Source organism: Artemia sp. Qi Xiang Cuo, chromosome 5 (assembly GCF_049724085.1).
Source record: "Artemia sp. Qi Xiang Cuo chromosome 5, ASM4972408v1, whole genome shotgun sequence".
Taxonomy (NCBI): domain Eukaryota; kingdom Metazoa; phylum Arthropoda; class Branchiopoda; order Anostraca; family Artemiidae; genus Artemia; species Artemia sp. Qi Xiang Cuo.
The window spans coordinates 28,824,185-28,843,264 of record NC_142798.1 but is presented as its reverse complement, the minus strand read 5'-3'; the positions used below and the strand labels follow the sequence as shown (position 1 = coordinate 28,843,264).

The following is a 19,080-nucleotide window of genomic DNA, read 5'->3' as shown; positions in this document are numbered from 1 at the left end:
TCAAGAGAAAATGACTACAAAGTTCCTATAACCACCACAATCTTTTACAAAATGGGAAGGACTTGCGGTAAAGCTTTCTAATTTAGTTAATTATTAATTTAGTAAAAATATATAAGACGCAAATACGAAGTTTAGAAATACCACTTTTTTTTTTATTAAGATAAGGAATATATCCTGCCAAGTTTCTGCTTAACGGGAAATTGAGAAATACCACTTCCTACCTATTTGCGTCAGTTGGTTAAAGGAAGGTGTGGTTGATAAAAATGTATAAAAGATACATTTTACGGGAACAGGCAGATTTAGACGGATACTAACTTTATGCCGGACTGACCTCTGGTCCGTTGTTTTAGAAATACCTTGGAATCTTGTCTTATCATTGTAAGTGTCTAAGTATCTTATTTTATATTATTGTAGTTTTTGAGACTTGTGGTCTGCTTGGGACAGCCAATCCTAGTAGAATATCTATATCTGGAATTATTATATGTTAATTAAATAAAAATATTGTATTTTAGACAACCTCTCTATGATCTACCTTTAGCCCCTCGAACATACCCAGTCGGTACGCCTCATTAGTCCGGTCATAGCCTAAGGCACGCTACCAAAGTTGAATTACCCAAGGGCCAGAGTTTACCTCCCCTATAAAGGGAGAATAAAGGCTTCTACGACTACACCACTCAAATACCATAAAATACACTTCACAACAGACTGAGAGTAGTTTAATATCCTCCTTTGTTTACGTTTTAATTTAAATTGTTTGAGACTCTAAATGTTTTTTCATTCTTTTAACTACATATACTCTCTTATCTTTTTTTTTTGCCCCTTTAGTTTATCAAGGTCTTGGTATTTCGTAATTGATTTTCCCTATTCATTTGACTGACATACTTTTACTTTTGTTCCCCTTTGAGTTTCTCTTTTTTTACATTTTTTATTTCTCTTACATAATTATTGCTTTTTCTTGCGACAATGAATGCAGGTTGGCATTGTTTGTTCGTGAAATTTATTTCAGAAATAAAACTTTAACGTTATGCTCCTCTTCCACCCTGTTAAATTAATAGCTTCCTTTTCACAATACACAGTAATAAATGCATAGAAATGGTATCTAACCTGACATCATTGCCACCATGAGCAAATGATCCAAAAGAGGCAGTAAGAATCTGTAGAAACGAGAAAAGCTGCTTCACATCCTCTGTTTCATCCTCACTATCTCTTCGGTCCTTCCTTTCGCCATTTTTGTCTTTGCTCTAAAAATTAAAAAATGTATTTTCTAATTACGATTAAGAGGAAAAGTCATAAAATAGAAAATAAAAGAGACAACAAATATATAGGGTTTAAGGGTTTAAGGTTTTACATTTGTATGATTTTTGTTTTTTCATTTTGTGGTAAGGATCTAGGTAGAAGATTAGAAAATGGAGTTTTTAATTTTGGTATATGGAATAAGAGCAGATTTTAAGTTAAATATTTCGAACTTTTAATGAAGTGTTTGATTTTAGAGTTTAATTAGAATTTTTAGATTATAATAGTTATCTTCAGGATTTGTTCAGCATTTAAAGTTTATTTATTAGGTAAGATTTAAATCTAATTGAATAGTTATAGTATAGGATTTTATGAATTTTTAGATAATAGATTTTAGATTTGGTCATTTTTTTTAAATGTTTGTTTGAAATTTATTTTAAGCAAATGGAATTTATTTTATATATTAAGGGGAATACGATTCACCTGGATTGTGAAGTATTTGATTTTTGGGATTTGTTTTGAGGATTATTGTAGCTACCTAACAACGCAAGGCTCAGCGGGAGTAGTGTGTTGAAATGTGATGTATTAAAAAAAATGGCGTTATATTTTTAATTTTTTCTTTTATTTATGTAAATATAGTGAAAAGTGTTTTAAAGTGTTATAAGAAAGGTGAATATATTTTAAAGTACAGAAACGTATATGCATTGTAAATTTGCATTTTAATGTTATATGTTACAGGCCTAATGAAGGGGAGCAGCCCCTTGCCGCCGTGGGTAGCTAGAATGAGAATTTTGAAATTGTTGTATGGTAAATTAATGGATGGAGAATTGTATGAATGAAAAAAAAAAGTTTATAAGGAAAAAGGTAGATAAAATGTACTAGGAGAGAAAAGATAATGTATGTGAGGAATTATAAAAGTGGAAAGCTATGGAACGTCGAGTATGAGGTAAGATAGATAGGTAGTAAAGTGAAGGAATAATAGAGAAATAGGTAAAAATTAGATTACTAATAAGCAAAGAGTCTTAGATAAAAGAAAAGAAGAAAGAAACAGGATTGATTTTTTTTTTCAGGAGTACGAAAAGGAAACAATAACCGGTTTGATTCTATCCATTACGTAGTGTATCACCACTTATTATTGAGAAAATGAAAAAGAAGAGGAAACGCAGAAAGGAGGACCAAATACCGCTGGATAAAAGAAAGAAAAGAAGAAGAGTTTAAAATATGCATTAGAAAATAATTTTGTATCTTTTCAATATTGTAGTCTATTTTTGATAAAAAAAAAAGAGACAACAAAAATATCTTTAAAGAGGTCGAGGAGAACATTGCAAAATCTCCAAAACCGGGGGGGGGGGTATGAACATTGTTTTTGGATGGAGATAAAACATGAAACAAAATATACAGAAATACAACTTCTCAAACTGGTATGATCGAGTGCAAATTTCACAGCGCGAGGCAATTCAAGCCTCCTCATTCATGGCTTTAGTAGCAATTGAGGTTTCAGAAGCCTAAAAGCTCAATTTTTTTTTATGAAATTTCGACATAAATTTGGAAGATAGATGTTTTTTTAATATTTATAAAGTTGGTCCGGATGATTGGTTTTCATTAAAGCATATGTGCTAAAATTAACAAAACAGAAGAATATAGACATAAAAACAAATTATTCTTCATAGATGGATTAGGCTAGGTACATCCTAGCATTACAACGAGCGAGGCCTTAAAAAGAAATTAAACAAAATACGAATTTTGAAATGATTTTCGAGTTTTCGAAAAATCAAATAGAATAAGTTCTTCCGCAGCATTTCGGGAAACATTGCTGTAAAACAAGGTTCATGTTAGAAAGGAGGGCTTTAGCCCCATTGGAATCTTTGGGTCGGCCCATGTATGGAGCTACAATTCATTTTTAAAGTGCCTTCGTGATACTGGAAAAAATATATACTAAACTATTATCTATTATTTTTTGGCTGTCACATATTATAAAATGTAGAACTGTACAAAAATAAGCGATTTATTTTCGCCTGAGAGATGACAGGAGGTAGAAAAGAAAAATCAACTACTTTTTTTTTAACTTTATTGACCAGAAATACCTTTCACATGAAAGCTTTGATCCTTGAAATACACTCCATGATTTGTCTTTTTTTAGCTATCTACATGCCAAATCGGTCAGATCGATAAAAGAAACATTTATTATTATTATTTTTTAAGAATTAACTCTTAGAAGTACAGAATCATCTTATGAGCAAGACCATTAAAAAAGTGGAGCATATAAAACATGAGGATCATTCGCCTTGATTCAGTTCATATTGAATTAAACGTATATGTTTTCAAATTTAAAAGTTCATATTAAATATTAGGTTTATCTTTCCAAATATTCTGAAAGATTCTAAATTTATAAACTCAACCGCCTATACTAGGGCTTTATTATGCACAGAGAAGACAACCTCCGTCTTCTGGAAATGCACCTTTCCCATGAATCTTTTTTGGAATTTCAAACGGGGTAAAAGCTTCCTGTGCAAGAAAGCTGGAGATAACTCGACGCTGCAAAAACCTTATCCCACCTAGTTCAGTCATTCACTTTGCATGTCCCCGATTACGGATGTCCACTGTATAATGTTGCTCCAAAAACACAGTTGGCAATACTTCAAAAGACAAAACCAGCGCTAATAGAGTGGGTAGTGCTTTACCCATGGCTCATTCTAGCCCCTTAGTAAAAGATTTTATGTACCATCAAAGGCGTTTTTTGACAAAACATGAATTCAACCACTTTTTACGAGGTTTACCACATTATTACCTCCCCCTGTCGAACCAGCAAAGTGATACGAAGGTCCATCAATCGACACAAATATCATAGGCACAACATGCCAAGAACTAAGTAGCAGAGGAACAGCTTCATTAGACGCTGTGCTTCAGTTTGGAATAATCTTTCTGAAGATATTTTCCCTGAAAAAGTTTCTGTTGATTCCATCAAAAGAAGATACAACAGACAGTTAAAGTCTCGAAGTGGAACGAGGTAAAGGACATTGAATCTGAGCATTACAAAAAGATCTAAAGCATCTATAATCTTTCGCTTAATTAAACACTCCGCAGAATAAACTTGAGTTAAGTAAATATTCCGATGTTTCACATGTTTGGTATGATCCGCTATCTACCCCACGAAATACAAACAAGTGCAACTAAGAGTCGATCCAGTGCTTTGGTCACAAATTATTCAAACTACTAAGATTGGCAACTCCGTCTGTCTTCTGAAAATAGAACACAAGTGTTGCCATCTAACTTTCCTTAAGCATAATTATTAAAGCAATAATTCAAGAAGGCAATACTATTATTTTAGCAGAATACAAATCAAATGAGACCTAAATTTGGAAGTGACAAAATTTTAAAGAGTTTCAGCGAGATTGATTAACAAAGGAAATCTATATGTTTACTCAGAACCTGTTTTTAAAGAGAACTTCTAGATTGTATTAATTATTAATCCCACTGGAACACAAGTGTTTCCACTTCAGTTTTTAAAATCACTAAAACACCACTAGAAATTCCTAGAGATCCCCATTTTCAATACCAAAATACCAGGGGGTTCCTTCATTTTTCGGTTCTTTCCAAGTCACTAGTAAAGCCTCTATTCAGACTTTCAACAACAGTTACTCAAGATGACTTATTTTGCAATTTAAGACCATTTATTATATCAAAATAACTTCTTTTGGCGTTTATAATGCTTTTTAGTTATCGGCCAGTTAAGTTTAGTCTTGATTGACAGATTCCCACATCAGATTCTGGAACCTGAACCATATGGAAACGAGTTGTCAGTTGATGGATCTGCCAAAATCTGACTGAAAACTTAAACTTTAAGAATAGAATGTTGCTTGAGATGTTATTCGAGTAGGAAAAAACAAAGACTTAAGTTCTTTTTTATGTTATAAGTGACCAATCAAAATACTCAATTGTTTTTTTCAGCACATCAGGGGAGGATATTACGGTCAAAATAAATCATATATATTTCTATGTAGACCCCGGCGCCACGCCGGTAGACCGAACGACGCCGACGAGAAGCACGGTCGAACGCCGCCGACGCGCCGCCGCCGGCAGAGGTGGCGGCGTTCGGTCGACTTTAAATTGATTTTGAGGCGATTTTTTATTGCGTCAACAGCAAAGTCGGATCTTTTCTTTCTCGTGTGGTTTGGTATTTCGATTTTCCTGATTAGAAATCAAGCAGGGCTTGCACTATCCTCGAATTTTCGGGTATTTCCCCGAAAATCTATGCGTCACCCCGAAAACAAATTTGGTTCCCCGAAAATCACGCAATCATGGTGCCACACCTAGCGATTTATCAACATTCTTTCCCTGCCAAATATTACTTTGCATACCATAATTCATCACTACTCTCTTGTTCGTTAATTTTCGTCTCTTTTTTTACTTGGCATAAAAACCAGACAGATGCAATATGCAATTGCAAATATTGCAATATACACAGTTCTTCATATATTGACAAAAGAAAAATCGTCTGTAAGAAATGAGTTTAAATCATTTCAAATGCAGTTTCCCAATCGCTATTTCTTACATCATTCGTAGTCAAGAATTTTATTTCAAGTTGAATAGAATTATAGAACGCATTCACTACTATACAGATTCAGCCTTAAGTTGGATTTTTAAATTGACAGCAGAAAGATTATTTATACAGCTTATTTGTAAATTTGGATATTTTTTTTTTTTGCTGTTTTTAGATGAGAGTTTAATAATTTTTAATCATCAATCTTTAAACACCGGGTAGAAAATACAATATTTTTTCGGAGGAATTTTTATCCCCCCCCCCCCCCCTCTACCAAAAAAAACCTTCTTTTGAGACAAAATTTAGCTGTAGACTAAGCTATATAAAAGGTTGGGGAATTAAAAATTGAACCGGAAGTACCCCAAAAATATGATTCATAAATAAATTGTAAATTACTGCCTATAGGGGGGGGGGATAGGGGGCTATAATTTTTAAATGATAATAGCTCATTTTCTTTTATTGAAAGCAGGGATGCCAAAGAGATAATTATTTTTTTCATTTAAAGCGGAGACAGAAAAAACTGATATCAAATTCCCTGGGAAACCATCGAAATATTTTGATAGACCCAGGACCTCCCATTAGGACTTGTTCATTGTCTTGGGTATTTTGCAATTTCTCATAGGCTACTGGTCTAATTTGGCTTTTGTGTTTGCTCCCTTTTAATTATATTCTTTGAATCTTATTGAATACCATGGCAAATCTATGTCTCAGTTTTCCGATATTTTGAGGTATATCTTAATAATTTCTACCTTTTTGTCGTCGCCATTCTACACCTTTATCAATAGCCTCAATTTTTTTTTCAAGGAACACTAAGCGGTTTAACGTTATTTTGCGTGTTTGTTTGAACCACATATTGACCTAGTTAATTATTAAGCAAATTATTTTTCTAATTAAAGCTGAGACAGTATCCTATCAAGGTGGTATCCAGAGGGGGGGGGGGGTATGGAGGTATTAAATTTAAATGATAATGTCTCGAATTTTTTTTATTGAAAGCAGGGATCCCAAAAAGTTTTTTTTTTAATTTAAAGCAGAGACGGCATCCTATCAAGGTGGTATCCAGAGGGGGGGGGGGTTTAGTGAGCGATCATATTTAAATTATAATATCTCGATTTTTTTTTTTTAAGCAGGGGTGCCAATAGGTTAATTATTTTTTTTTATTTAAAGCAGAGACGGTATCCTATCAAGATGGTATCCAGAGGGGGGGGGGGCATATGGAGTTATTATATTTAAGTGATAGTACCTTTTTTTTATTTAAAGCAGGGATACCAAAAAGTTGAAAAGTTGACAAAAATTAACAAGATTTTCGTGAGTTATACTTGATACAGCACTCGCATGGTTTTGTCGTCCAAAGGGAAAGGGACATATGCGTCCAACCCGTTTTTTTTCTTATTGATGAAACGGGTTTACTTTGAAAACATTCATTCATGAGTACCAGGCAGATTCACACTAAAACGAATTGGCGTAACAAAAGCGATATCGACATCCCCACCTAGCATTGCGCTCGAGTGACAATGGCGCCCTTGGTCCAGTGCCCAAGTTACATTAAAAGGCCAGGTCATAATAACAGCTTTCAATTTGGGAGGTTCAAGGAGGAGTCTTTGACAGTCTTATGACCTCAGGGTACTAGATGTTGCAACGTTCTTGCGTATCTACAGTGGTTTAAAAAATTCGATCACCCCACTAATGATTTCCACAAATATCCAAATGATTTCGACAAATATGCTCAAATATTACAAATGTAACATTTTGAATATTATAAAACTTTTTTCAAAGCTTTGAAGAAAAGCAAAAAACGTTAATTACCCCTAACTACGCTTTAAAGCTATTTTAAAAAGAAACTCTTTGGCTATTTCCATGGAAATGACCATAGCAGAAGCTTTGAGTCTGGGTGGGGATCAACGAGCAATCTTTGAGTATTTTGAACCAGGTGACTTATTGTTGCGACTTTCTTAAATTTGGTAATTTTTGTTGTGAGCATTTGCAAATCAAAGCTTTAACTCAATAACTGATACTAAATGTCCTAGCATTTTGCTTGGATTAAAAGTGACGAACTAGGATGAAAATCTCCACATCTTCCTGGAGCTACTTCAGTCTGCATATTATTTCATTTAATTACATTTAAAACGGATAAGCTTTTCATTTTTTACCTAAGAAAATAGCTGGCACTTCATTTTCTTCATACCGAATAAACCATTAAGCGTTTTTTGTTTCATTATAATTTCATTATAACTCACGTGAAGTGTTCATCATGTATTTTTCGATTTGTTAAATTTATTCATTTTAGATGCAGTTTATAATTTGACTGATATTAGGTATTTATCAGTTTATAATTTGGAATGAATCCCCAAAAGAAAAAATTAATAATATCCAAAAGAGCAGCCAAAAGCAATAAAAAAGCAGCAGTTCAGCATTAGCCTACATGACATATATTCTATAAAGAAGCCAAAAAAACTGTAAAATGTATTGTTTTTAAATTGTTATTAAAAACCAGTTTTTAATACAAGAAAGGCTTCATAAGAATCCAAAAGAGCAAAAAAAAAAGAAAACCATCAATGTCAAAGTCGCCAATTTCAACTGTTTTAAAGGTGACAAAACAGATATAGGCAAAGGGCATTATGAAAAAATTAAGCTTATAAGTTCAAACTTATATTCATAGTTTTTACCTAGATAACTGACGAATTTTGTGATACAATATTTGAAGTTTTGTATGCAGTATTACTCGATGAAAAAAACAACTAATTTTTATAATTATTTATGTTAAGAATACATAGCTAATAGATACTTCAACTACTCGTATTATGCAAGAGTTCTGAAACGCCACAGCCATTTCGTTTCTACCAGATTTCTGCTTCTCTTGATGAATAACAAAGAAGACCAGTTTACAGCCAGCGAATTGTGAATTTTTGAACTCATGAATAGGCTCGAATCTGTTGTAGATTGAAGCTGTGATTTGAGAAAGACTGATGAAAACATTAATGTCTGCGGTCAAAATTGAGCGCGCCGGCGGCACGGCGCCGACACCTTAACGGCGGCGCGGCGCTCTGTTTTTGGCCCCGCCGCCACCGGTCTTCCCTCATCGGCGCGGCTCCGGGGTCTATTTCTATGTGTGTATTTTAGGTAATCTTGGTTATAAGGTTATATTGCTTATCATACCAATGTGAACAATTCAATAGTTGCCTTATATTACACAAAAGTTAACAAAAATCTGTTTTTAATCAGAATGTAGTCGAACAACATCAACACCTTAATCCTTTTCTCCGATGATAGCTGAAACAATTACTCTTTTCCAGAGCGAAGCTAGGGTTTTAAGAATGGAGGGGGGATATGAAGAATGTGCAGATAAAATCGTTCAGTGTGCCAACAAATGCGGCACAAAAAGCTAAATTAAGACGTCAAAGACGCCAAAAGTTCTAGGGGGAGAAATAATTCACCCTTTTGCTGTGCACCTGCTCTTTTTATGTGCCACACTAGATCCTCCTCTCCACTAACGCAGGTGCATGAATTTTTAGAGATAAGAATGTCAAAATGATTAAGAAGAGCCAAATACACCATGAAACTAGCATTAAAAGATAAAAATAATTATAAATTTACCTGTTTAATTTCTGGCATTGTGGTGCGCTTTATAAGAGGCGCTGCACTGCTATTTGGAGACAACCCTGAAAATGAAAGTTTCACGTTTACAAATTTTAGATAAAGCTAACATGCAAAACATTTGACTTGTACAATTATTTTTTTGTTTCTCTTTCTTCCAGATCTATTTGCTATTTTTGTATTTACTTTTCTTTTTTCCTTCTTTAAGTATAACACGTCTTTTCTTATGTAGAATTTTTCGGTATTTCACTAGCGAAGCTTTCTTCAGAAAAATAGAATTTTATGCAGTGCCATTTTGCACCAAGTAGTTCGATACACTTTATTTTATAGAAGACTAAAATCGCGGTTTTTGTGTGGCTGACAATTTCTTTCTTTGCAAAGAAGATCTTTGAGCTAAAGATATTGAGGCATTGTTTATTCCGATCTTGGTTGATTTACCCTACCTCCTATGAAATAATACACCTCTACAATGTGACAAGTGGATGAATAACAACGAGAGAATTCTTTCTCGTTTTCTAGCTCATCTGCTCTTGATACTGGACAATAGGTAGCCTGAATATTATTTGTTTTTTCCTTTTTAAGCGATGATTAAATCCTATCTTAATAGTTACTTTTGCTTACGCATGTTCACCATAAATACAGTCTAACATGAAGGCTTATTTTGCAAAACTCATTTCGAAAATTCCAAACTTCCTCAGTTTTGTCCAAACTTCTTTTTCTGAAAATTAGACGAGAAATAGTGATTTTAAAAAAGCAAATATTCTAAAACCTTTGTACTTTATTTTGTTGACAAAATTCATTATCTAAAAGTTCGGTATGGGCAAGTAGAATACCATCAACTCTCGGGTTTATAATTGTCACTAATTATGTAAAATAAAGAAATAAAAGAAGAAAAAACAGAAGAGCTCAAAAGCCTAATTGACCGTGTTTAATACAAAGAAAAATAAAATTCACAACAAATATACACCTGTAAAAAAATAATGAAAAAAAATGTTGTCTATGCGCCATACTACAGCAAAATCTCCCAAACCAACCAACCTCCCAAATTTATAAAACCTCTCTTTCAAACCGAACGGGAAAATGTTCTTCTCTCAACCTTTGAAACTCAATATCAAAACACCAAAAGTCAAATAACTCATCATTACCATCATTACGATCGCATTTTCTTTAAGCACACAGCAGTAATTTTATGTTTTGTAATAGTAGTAAATAATCAATTGTCATTGATGATAATTAACTTTTGGAACGCATACAAATTTTTAGCAGTAAAACCAGCCTCGAAAAAGTCCCCCTCCCTTTGGACTGCTTAAACAAAAAATGTAATAGAGTATCATTACCACTATTATGTGAGTTTTTGTTTCAGCGAACCAAATTGAACGTTATGCTTTATTACTAGTGATAATAGGTCGCTGGAGTGCATCCAAATTTTTCTAGTGTAAAGTTCTAGCAGTTTCTAGCGTAAAACCTAAATTGACTGGGATACTTTATACTTTTTTGGGAAATTATGAACACAATATAATAAAAGTGTTTTATGTTTGAATAACAGAGATTTTGAAATAACTAATGAACCACGTAAAAAGATAAAAAAAAAAAAAAAATGTTACTGAACGCACAGTCATGCATGACTGCATAAAAAAAATTTCAAAAATCGAAGAAAAAAAGAAAAAATTCGAATCATTTGAAAAAATGCTCTTTTATAATTTTTTTATCCCTTTCCATAAAAATACCTCCGATTACATCATCAAACTTGGACTTATGTGTAACTTTCAAGTTGCGTCTCTATTTGTTTTTTTTTCCAGAGTCATCCAAACGACTGATAGCTCTTCGTTAGAGCTATCAAAGTTTTATTAAACAAAGGATAGAAATCTTCATTTATTTTTTGCTCCACTGTTCAAAAATTAGAATTCAAAGTTCGGAAAATAAACTCTTCACCATAGTTTCTAAAAAAAAAGTTCGTTTTCTATAAAATATTTGTGTTTTGATCCTTATAATACATATTTAATACTGTACTTTACCATTTGCGCAGTAATTTACTTAAACGTTTTGATCCAATTAATTAAAAAAAAATTTTCCACAAAACTAGTTTTTCGAAGAAAAGCATAGAACTCCATTAAACAAAAAATTACTAAAAATAAAATAAAACAATCTAGCAAGCATTTAACTACCGCAAATCAGTATCGATAGATAAATGAAGCCGAAAACGAACATAAATTACAATAATTAACCGAGTCAAACTAAAAAAAGAGAAGAAATTAACATAAGTTGGGCGCAAAACTTCTATGCCTTCCCAAGGCCAGAACACAATTTGCACTTTACTGAAAAAATATAAATGTTTTTACTTTTATAACTTTAATAAATCAAATAATATAAACATTTTGATTTCTAAATTTCAGTTAAGTGCAAATTTTGTTCTGGCCTTGGGAAGGCATAGGGGTTTTGCGCCCAACTTATGTTAATTTCTGCTCGTTTTGAGTTTGACTCGGTTAATTATTGTAATTTCTGTTCATTTTGGGTTTCATTTATTTGTCGATGCTGATTTGTGGTAGTTTCAAGCTTGGTAGATTATTTGATTTTATTTTGACTAATTTTTTGTTTAATGGAGTTCTTTACTTTTCTTTGAAAAAGTTATTAGGTGGAAAAAGTTTTTTTTAATTAATTTCTGTTCGTTTTATATTGACATTATATTATTTTCGTTTTTTAACACTATAGTTTGGCCAGCAAAATTTTGACTAGATGTGTTTTGGAAAATGGTGGGCATGAGAGCAGCGTTTATCGCTATCCAATCAATTTCAACTATCAAAAAAGGCATTAGCCCTTTCAATTTCCAATTGAATTAGCCATTTTGAAGTTTCTGCGGCAACGCTTTCAATTAAAACCTTATATGCCCCAGGACGTAACTTAGAAACCTTGCATTGAAGGCTGTGGGTGGAGGGGTTCTCATCCTTAAAGACCTAATTTCCAAAACTTTCAACTACGTTGAATAAAACGGATATCTAAAAATTTTGATTGGATGTGTTTGGGGAAAAGGTGGGCGAATGAGCCCGTTTTCAAGTTTCTACGACAAAGACTTAAATAAAAACCTTATATGCCTCCAGGGCATAACTTATAATCTTTGCCCTGAGGGTTGTGGGGGAGTGTCCTCCTCAAAAATATATTTCCTATCTGGAAAGCAACTACGCTAAACAAAATCGCTATCTCAAAATTTTTATTGCATGTGTTTGGTGAAAAGGTGGGCGTGAGAGGGGATTAGTTGCCCTCCTATCACTTTCGAATATTAAAAAGGGTACTATCCCTTTGAATTTCAAATCGAACGAGCCCTTTTTCAAGTTTCTACGAGAAAGATTTCAATAAAAACCTTATATGCCTTCAGGGCACAACTTACTATCCTTGCCCTGAGGGTTGTGGGGGAGTGTCCTCCTCAAAATCATATTTTTTATCTGGAAATCAACTACGCTGAACAAAATGGTTATCTCAAAATTTTGATTGGATGTGTTTGGGGGAATAATGGGGAGGGGGGGCTAGTTGCCCTCCAATCACTTTCGACTATTAAAAAGGGCACTAGCCCTTTGAATTTCCAATCGAATGAGCATTTTTTGAAGGTTTTACGACAACGTTTTGTTTAAACACCTTATATGAACCCAGGGAATAACTTAAAACCCTTGCCGTGAGGGCTGTGGGGGAGTATCCTCCTCAAAAACATATTTTCTATCGGAAATCAACTACGCTGAACAAAATGGCTATCTCAAAATTTTTATTCGATGTGTTTGTGGAAACAATGGGCGGGGGGGGGCTAGTTGTCCTCCAATCACTTTCGACTATTAAAAAGGGCACTAGCCCTTTGAATTTCCAATCGAATGAGCCCTTTTTGAAGTTTCTACGACAACATCTTCTATAAAAACCTTATATTCCCCCCGGGCATAACTTAAGACTCTTGCCCAGAGGGTAGTGGGGGAGTGTCCCCCTGAAAAATATATTTTTTATCTGGAAATCAACAACGCTGAATAAAATTGCTATCTTAAAATTTTGATTGGATGTCTTGTGGGGAATGATTGGCGTGGGGGGGGGGCTAGTTGCCCTCCAATCACTTTCGACTATTAAAAAGGGTACGAACACATTAAATTTTCAATCAAATGAGCCTGTTTTGATGTTTCTACGACAACACCTTCTATAAAAACCTTATATGCCCCCAGGGCATAACTTAAAACCCTTGCCCTGAGGGTTGTGGGGGAGTGTCCTTCTCAAAAACATATTTTCTACCTGGACATCAACTACGCTGAACAAAATGGCTATCTCAAAATTTTGATTGGATGTGTTTGGAGGAAATGGGCTTGGGGGGGGCTAGTTGCCCTCCAATCACTTTCGACTATTAAAAAGGGCACTAGAATTCTCAATTTCCAATCGAATGAGCCCCTTTTGAAATTTATATGACGACCCCTTCCATATGAAGTGCCCTTCATAAAAATAATACATTGTGCCAACATCGTTCTTATAGGCCCTCAGGGCATAACTTAAAACCGTTGCCCCGAAGGTTGTGGGGGAGTAATACTGTACTTTACCATTTGCGCAGTAATTTACTTAAACGTTTTGATCCAATTAATTTAAAAAAAAATTCCACAAAATAAGTTTTTCAAAGAAAAGCAAAGAACTCCATTAAACAAAAAATTAGTAAAAATAAAATCAAATAATCTACCAAGCGTGTAACTACCACAAATCAGTATGGATAAATAAATGAAACCCAAAACGAACAGAAATTACAATAATTAACCGAGTCAAACTAAAAAAAGAGAAGAAATTAACATAAGTTGGGCACAAAACTCCCAAGCCTTCCCAAGGCCCGAAAACAATTTGCACTTTACTGAAAAAATATAAATGTTTTTACTTTTATAACTTTAATAAATCAAATAATATAAACATTTTGATTTCTAAATTTCAGTTAAGTGCAAATTTTGTTCTGGCCTTGGGAAGGCATAGGGGTTTTGCGCCCAACTTATGTTAATTTCTGCTCGTTTTGAGTTTGACTCGGTTAATTATTGTAATTTCTGTTTATTTTGGGTTTCATTTATTTATCGATGCTGATTTGTGGTAGTTTCAAGCTTGGTAGATTATTTGATTTTATTTTGACTAATTTTTTGTTTAATGGAGTTCTTTACTTTTCTTTGAAAAAGTTATTATGTGGAAAAAGTTTTTTTTAAATTAATTTCTGTTTGTTTTATATTGACATAGTCTTTTCAGGGAAAAAGGAAATAATACTTTAAATCTTTTCGTTTTTTAACACTATAGTTTGGCCTGCAAAATTTTGATTGAATGTGTTTTGGAAAATGGTGGGCGTGAGAGCGGCGTTTATCGCTATCCAATCAATTTCAACTATTAAAAAAGGCACTAGCCCTTTCAATTTCCAATTGAATGAGCCCTTTTGAAGTTTCTGCGGCAACGCTTTCAATAAAAACTTTATATGCCCCAGGGCATAAGTTACAACCCTTGCCCTGAGGGCTGTGGGTGGAGGGGTTGTCATCCTTAAAGACCTGGTTTCCAAAACTTTCAACTACGTCGTACACAATGGCCATCAAAAAATTTGAACTGGATTTGTTTGGGAACAAGTAGGCGCGAGAGGGGGGGTAGTTGCCCTCAAATCCCTTTTGACTCTTATAAAAAGTACTCTCCCTTTAAATTTTAAGTCGAATGAGTCCTTTTTCCAGTTTCTATGACAAAGAATTAAATAAAAACCTTATATGCCTCCAGGGCATAACTTATAATCTTTGCCCTGAGGGTTGTGGGGGACTGTCCTCCTCAAAAATATATTTTCTATCTGAAAATCAACTACGCTAAACAAAATGGCTATCTCAAATTTTTATTGGATGTGTTTGGGGAAAAGGTGGGCGTGAGAGGGGGTTAGTTGCCCTCCAATCACTTTCGAATATTAAAAAGGGTACTATCCCTTTGAATTTCAAATCGAACGAGCCCTTTTTCAAGTTTCTACGAGAAAGATTTCAATAAAAACCTTATCTGCCTTCAGGGCATAACTTACACTCCTTACCCTGAGGGTTGTGGGGGAGTGTCCTCCTCAAAATTAAATTTTTTATCTGGAAATCAACTACCCTGAACAAAATGGTTATCTCAAAATTTTAATTGGATGTGTTTGGGGGAATCATGGGTGTGGGGGGGGCTAGTTGCCCTCCAATCACTTTCGACTATTAAAAAGGGCACTACCCCTTTGAATTTCCAATCGAATGAGCTTTTTTAGAAGTTTCTACGACAACACCTTCTTTAAAAACCTTATATATCCCAAGGGTATAATTTAAAACCCTTGCCGTGAGGGCTGTGGGGGAGTATCCTCCTCAAAAACATATTTTCTATCGGAAATCAACTACGCTGAACAAAATGGCTATCTCAAAATTTTTATTCGATGTGTTTGGGAAAACAATGGGCGGGGCGGGCTAGTTGCCCTCCAATCACTTTCGACTATTAAAAAGGTCACTAGCCCTTTCAATTTCCAATCGAATGAGCCATTTTTGAAGTTTCTACGACAACATTTTCTCTAAAAACCTTATATGCCCCCAAGGCATAACTTAAGACCCTTGCCCAGAGGGTAGTGGGGGAGTGTCACCCTGAAAAATATATTTTTTATCTGGAAATCAACTACGCTGAACAAAATGGCTATCTCAAAATTTTGATTGGATGTGTTTGGGGTAATAAGGGCCGTGGGGGGGGGGCTAGTTGCCCTCCAATCACTTTCGACTATTAAAAAGGGTACTAACCCTTTGAATTTCCAATCGAATGAGCCTGTTTTGAAGTTTCTACGACAACGCCTTCTATAAAAACCTTATATGCCCCCAGGGCATAACTTAAAACCCTTGCCCTGAGGGTTTTGGGGGAGTCTCCTTCTGAAAAACATATTTCCTACCTGGAAATCAACTACGCTGAACAAAATGGCTATCTCAAAATTTGGATTGGATGTGTTTGGGGGAAATGGGCTTGGGGGAGGCTAGTTGCCCTCCAATCACTTTCGACTATTAAAAAGGGCACTAGAATTCTCAATTTCCAATCGAATGAGCCCCTTTTGAAATTTATATGACGACCCCTTCCATATGAAGTGCCCTTCATAAAAATAATACATTGTGCCAACATCGTTCTTATAGGCCCTCAGGCCATAACTTAAAACCATTGCCCCGAAGGTTGTGGGGGAGTATCCTCCTCAAAAACATATTTTCTATCTGGAAATCAACTACGCTGAACAAAATGGCTATCTAAAAAATTTGATTGGATGTGTTTGGGAGAATGATGGGCGTGGGGGGGGGGGGGGGGTTGGCTAGCTGCCCTCCAATTACTTTCGACTATTAAAAAGGGTACTAGCCACCCCAATTTCTAATTCAATAAGCCCTTTTCGAAGTTTCTACGACAACTCCTTCGATAGGAAGTACCTGTCGAAGAAAGAAGAGAAGAAGAAGAAAAAAACACATTGTGGCACATCGTTCTTTACTTAGGCAGCGCTAGCGCGCTGCCTATGAAACGGTGGGCGTGAGAGGGGCTTTAGTCGCTATCCAATCACTTTCAACTATTAAAAAAGGCACTAGCCCTTTGAATTTCCAATTGAATGAGCTTATTTCTAAGACACTGACGTTTCTACAACGACTCTGCCAATTTAAGCAGGAGGCGCCCCCAGAGCAATACTGACCCGCCGGGATCCATGTGCTGCGGGGGGAGGGGTTGTCTTGAACAAGCATCTGATTCCTATACCTTCTAGCCACGTTACCAAAATGAATTCCCTTAAACTTGTAGTAAATATGTTTTGGGAAAAAGTGGGAGTGAGAAGGGGGTTCATTGCCCTTAACTCCCTTTTAACTATTCAAAAGGGCGCTATTTGTTTAATTTCCTATCGAATGAGCCCTTTTTCAAGTTTCTACAACAAAGATTTCAATAAAAACCTTATATGCCCCCTGGGCATAACTTATAATCTTTGCCCTGAGGGTTGTGGGGGAGTGTCCTCCTCAAAAATATGTTTTCTATCTGGAAATCAACTACGCTGAACAAAATTGCTATCTCAAAATTTTATTGGATGTGTTTTGGGGAATGATGGGTGTGGGTGGGGGGGCTAGTTGCCCTCCGATCACTTTTGACTATTAAAAAGGGCACTAGTCCTTTGGATTTCCAATCGAATGAGCTTTTTTTGAAGTTTCTAAGACAACACCTTCTTTAAAAACCTTATATGCCCCCAGGGCATAACTTAAAACCCTTGCCCTGAGGGCTGCGGGGGAGTGTCCTACTAAAAAACACATTTTCTATCTTGAAATCAACTGTACTGAACAAAATGGCTATCTCAAAATTTGATTTGATGTGTTTTGGGGAATGATGGGCGTGGGGGGGCTAGTTGCCCTCCAATCACTTTCAACTATTAAAAAGGGCACTAGCCACTCCAATTTCCAATCGAATGAGCCCTTTTCGAAGTTTCTACAACAACTCCTTCGATACAAAGTGCCCGGGTATTGAGAAAAAAAAACACATTGTGCCCACATCGTTCTTTACTTAGGCAGCGCTAGCGCGCTGCCTATGATTTAAACTCTCAAATCGTTAAGTTATGCGAACACTCAACGTTCAGTGCTTTCGGTTCAATAAAAAAGGGTTTCCCTCATACTATTTCAGCGGCGTCTTTTGGAGGGATGGGGTCAGGGGGGACTATGCCTCTCTAGATTTTTACTCCCCCAAACTACATTTTTTTGGGGGGAGGGTTAGTTTAACATAAAGTTATAGATTTAAGTCGAACTCCAATTCCATTTCGACTTATGAAATTTCATAACTCGGGGAAAAAAGAGTAATTTTAGAAAAAGCACAGCTTCAAAATACATGATAATTTGTGTCTCTCTCCGTTTTCTCTTTTTTTCTCTATTTATTTTTAAAGAATAAATTAGTCAGTGTCCATAAACATCAATGTTAAATCGACGACCATTTGAGAAATAAATTGGTAGACAATCATTGTCACTGAGTAGAGTGCGATCTATAATCCGTTGCACATTTAGAAAATTAAAAAGAAAATTAAATACCTTTTACGGGAGTAACTTGATCACTCGGCGGATAAGAAATGTTGTTGTAGCCATTTTGTTTTTCAGTAGAAATAATCTGAAAATAAAAACCCAAAAGCTCTATTAGAAAACCTTCGGAATTATACATTTTCATATTTCACTTCAAGCTATGGTTTCGCAGCAACAACACTAGAAAGAAATGAGAGCGGTACGACTAGTTTTTTTTTTCTTTCAGATGTGGTTACAGATTTTACTCCTATCAAAATTCCTTAAAACCCCCTCCCTCCCATAAACTCGAAACAATGTCTCTTTCATATCTCTTGCAAAAGAGTTCTAAAATAAATTATTCTAAGGCAATACCGGTCCCATTCTCGGGCTCTGACACATGATCACTACTTATAACTATGCGGTTTTTATGGGGAAATTGGTGTGACCCATGTCAATATGTGTAGTATGAAAGAGGGGCTTGAGCATGTCAAGTAGGGCTAAAAATAATCCAAACGAATGGTTCTACTAAATAGCACGCAAAGAGGTGACAGAAAGGCTAGGATGACACCCTGAAAAATAACCTACAATCCTTGGCGATCCAGTGCGAGATAGAGGAGGACTGCTCATCAGTTTTGGCAACTTCATATACTTGAATTACTTCTCAATAGAAAACAAAGGATAGAAATCTTCATTTATTTTTTGCTCCACTGTTCA

The 19,080-nt window shown here is 35.1% G+C and overlaps 1 protein-coding gene across 3 annotated transcripts in view; it reads right to left on the bottom strand.

The window, feature by feature from the left end:
* Nucleotides 1-19,080, bottom strand: part of NaPi-III (Na[+]-dependent inorganic phosphate cotransporter type III) — a 163,317-nt gene that overhangs the window by 11,178 nt on the left and 133,059 nt on the right. For all 3 annotated transcript variants that reach the window (XM_089089477.1, XM_089089476.1, XM_089089478.1), the window contains 3 exons: nt 18,400-18,475; nt 9,365-9,429; nt 1,105-1,241 (listed from right to left, as the gene is read on the bottom strand). In XM_089089477.1, the coding sequence (XP_088945603.1) occupies nt 1,105-1,241; nt 9,365-9,429; nt 18,400-18,475 (278 nt within the window). The remainder of the gene's footprint in view (nt 1-1,104; nt 1,242-9,364; nt 9,430-18,399; nt 18,476-19,080) is intronic.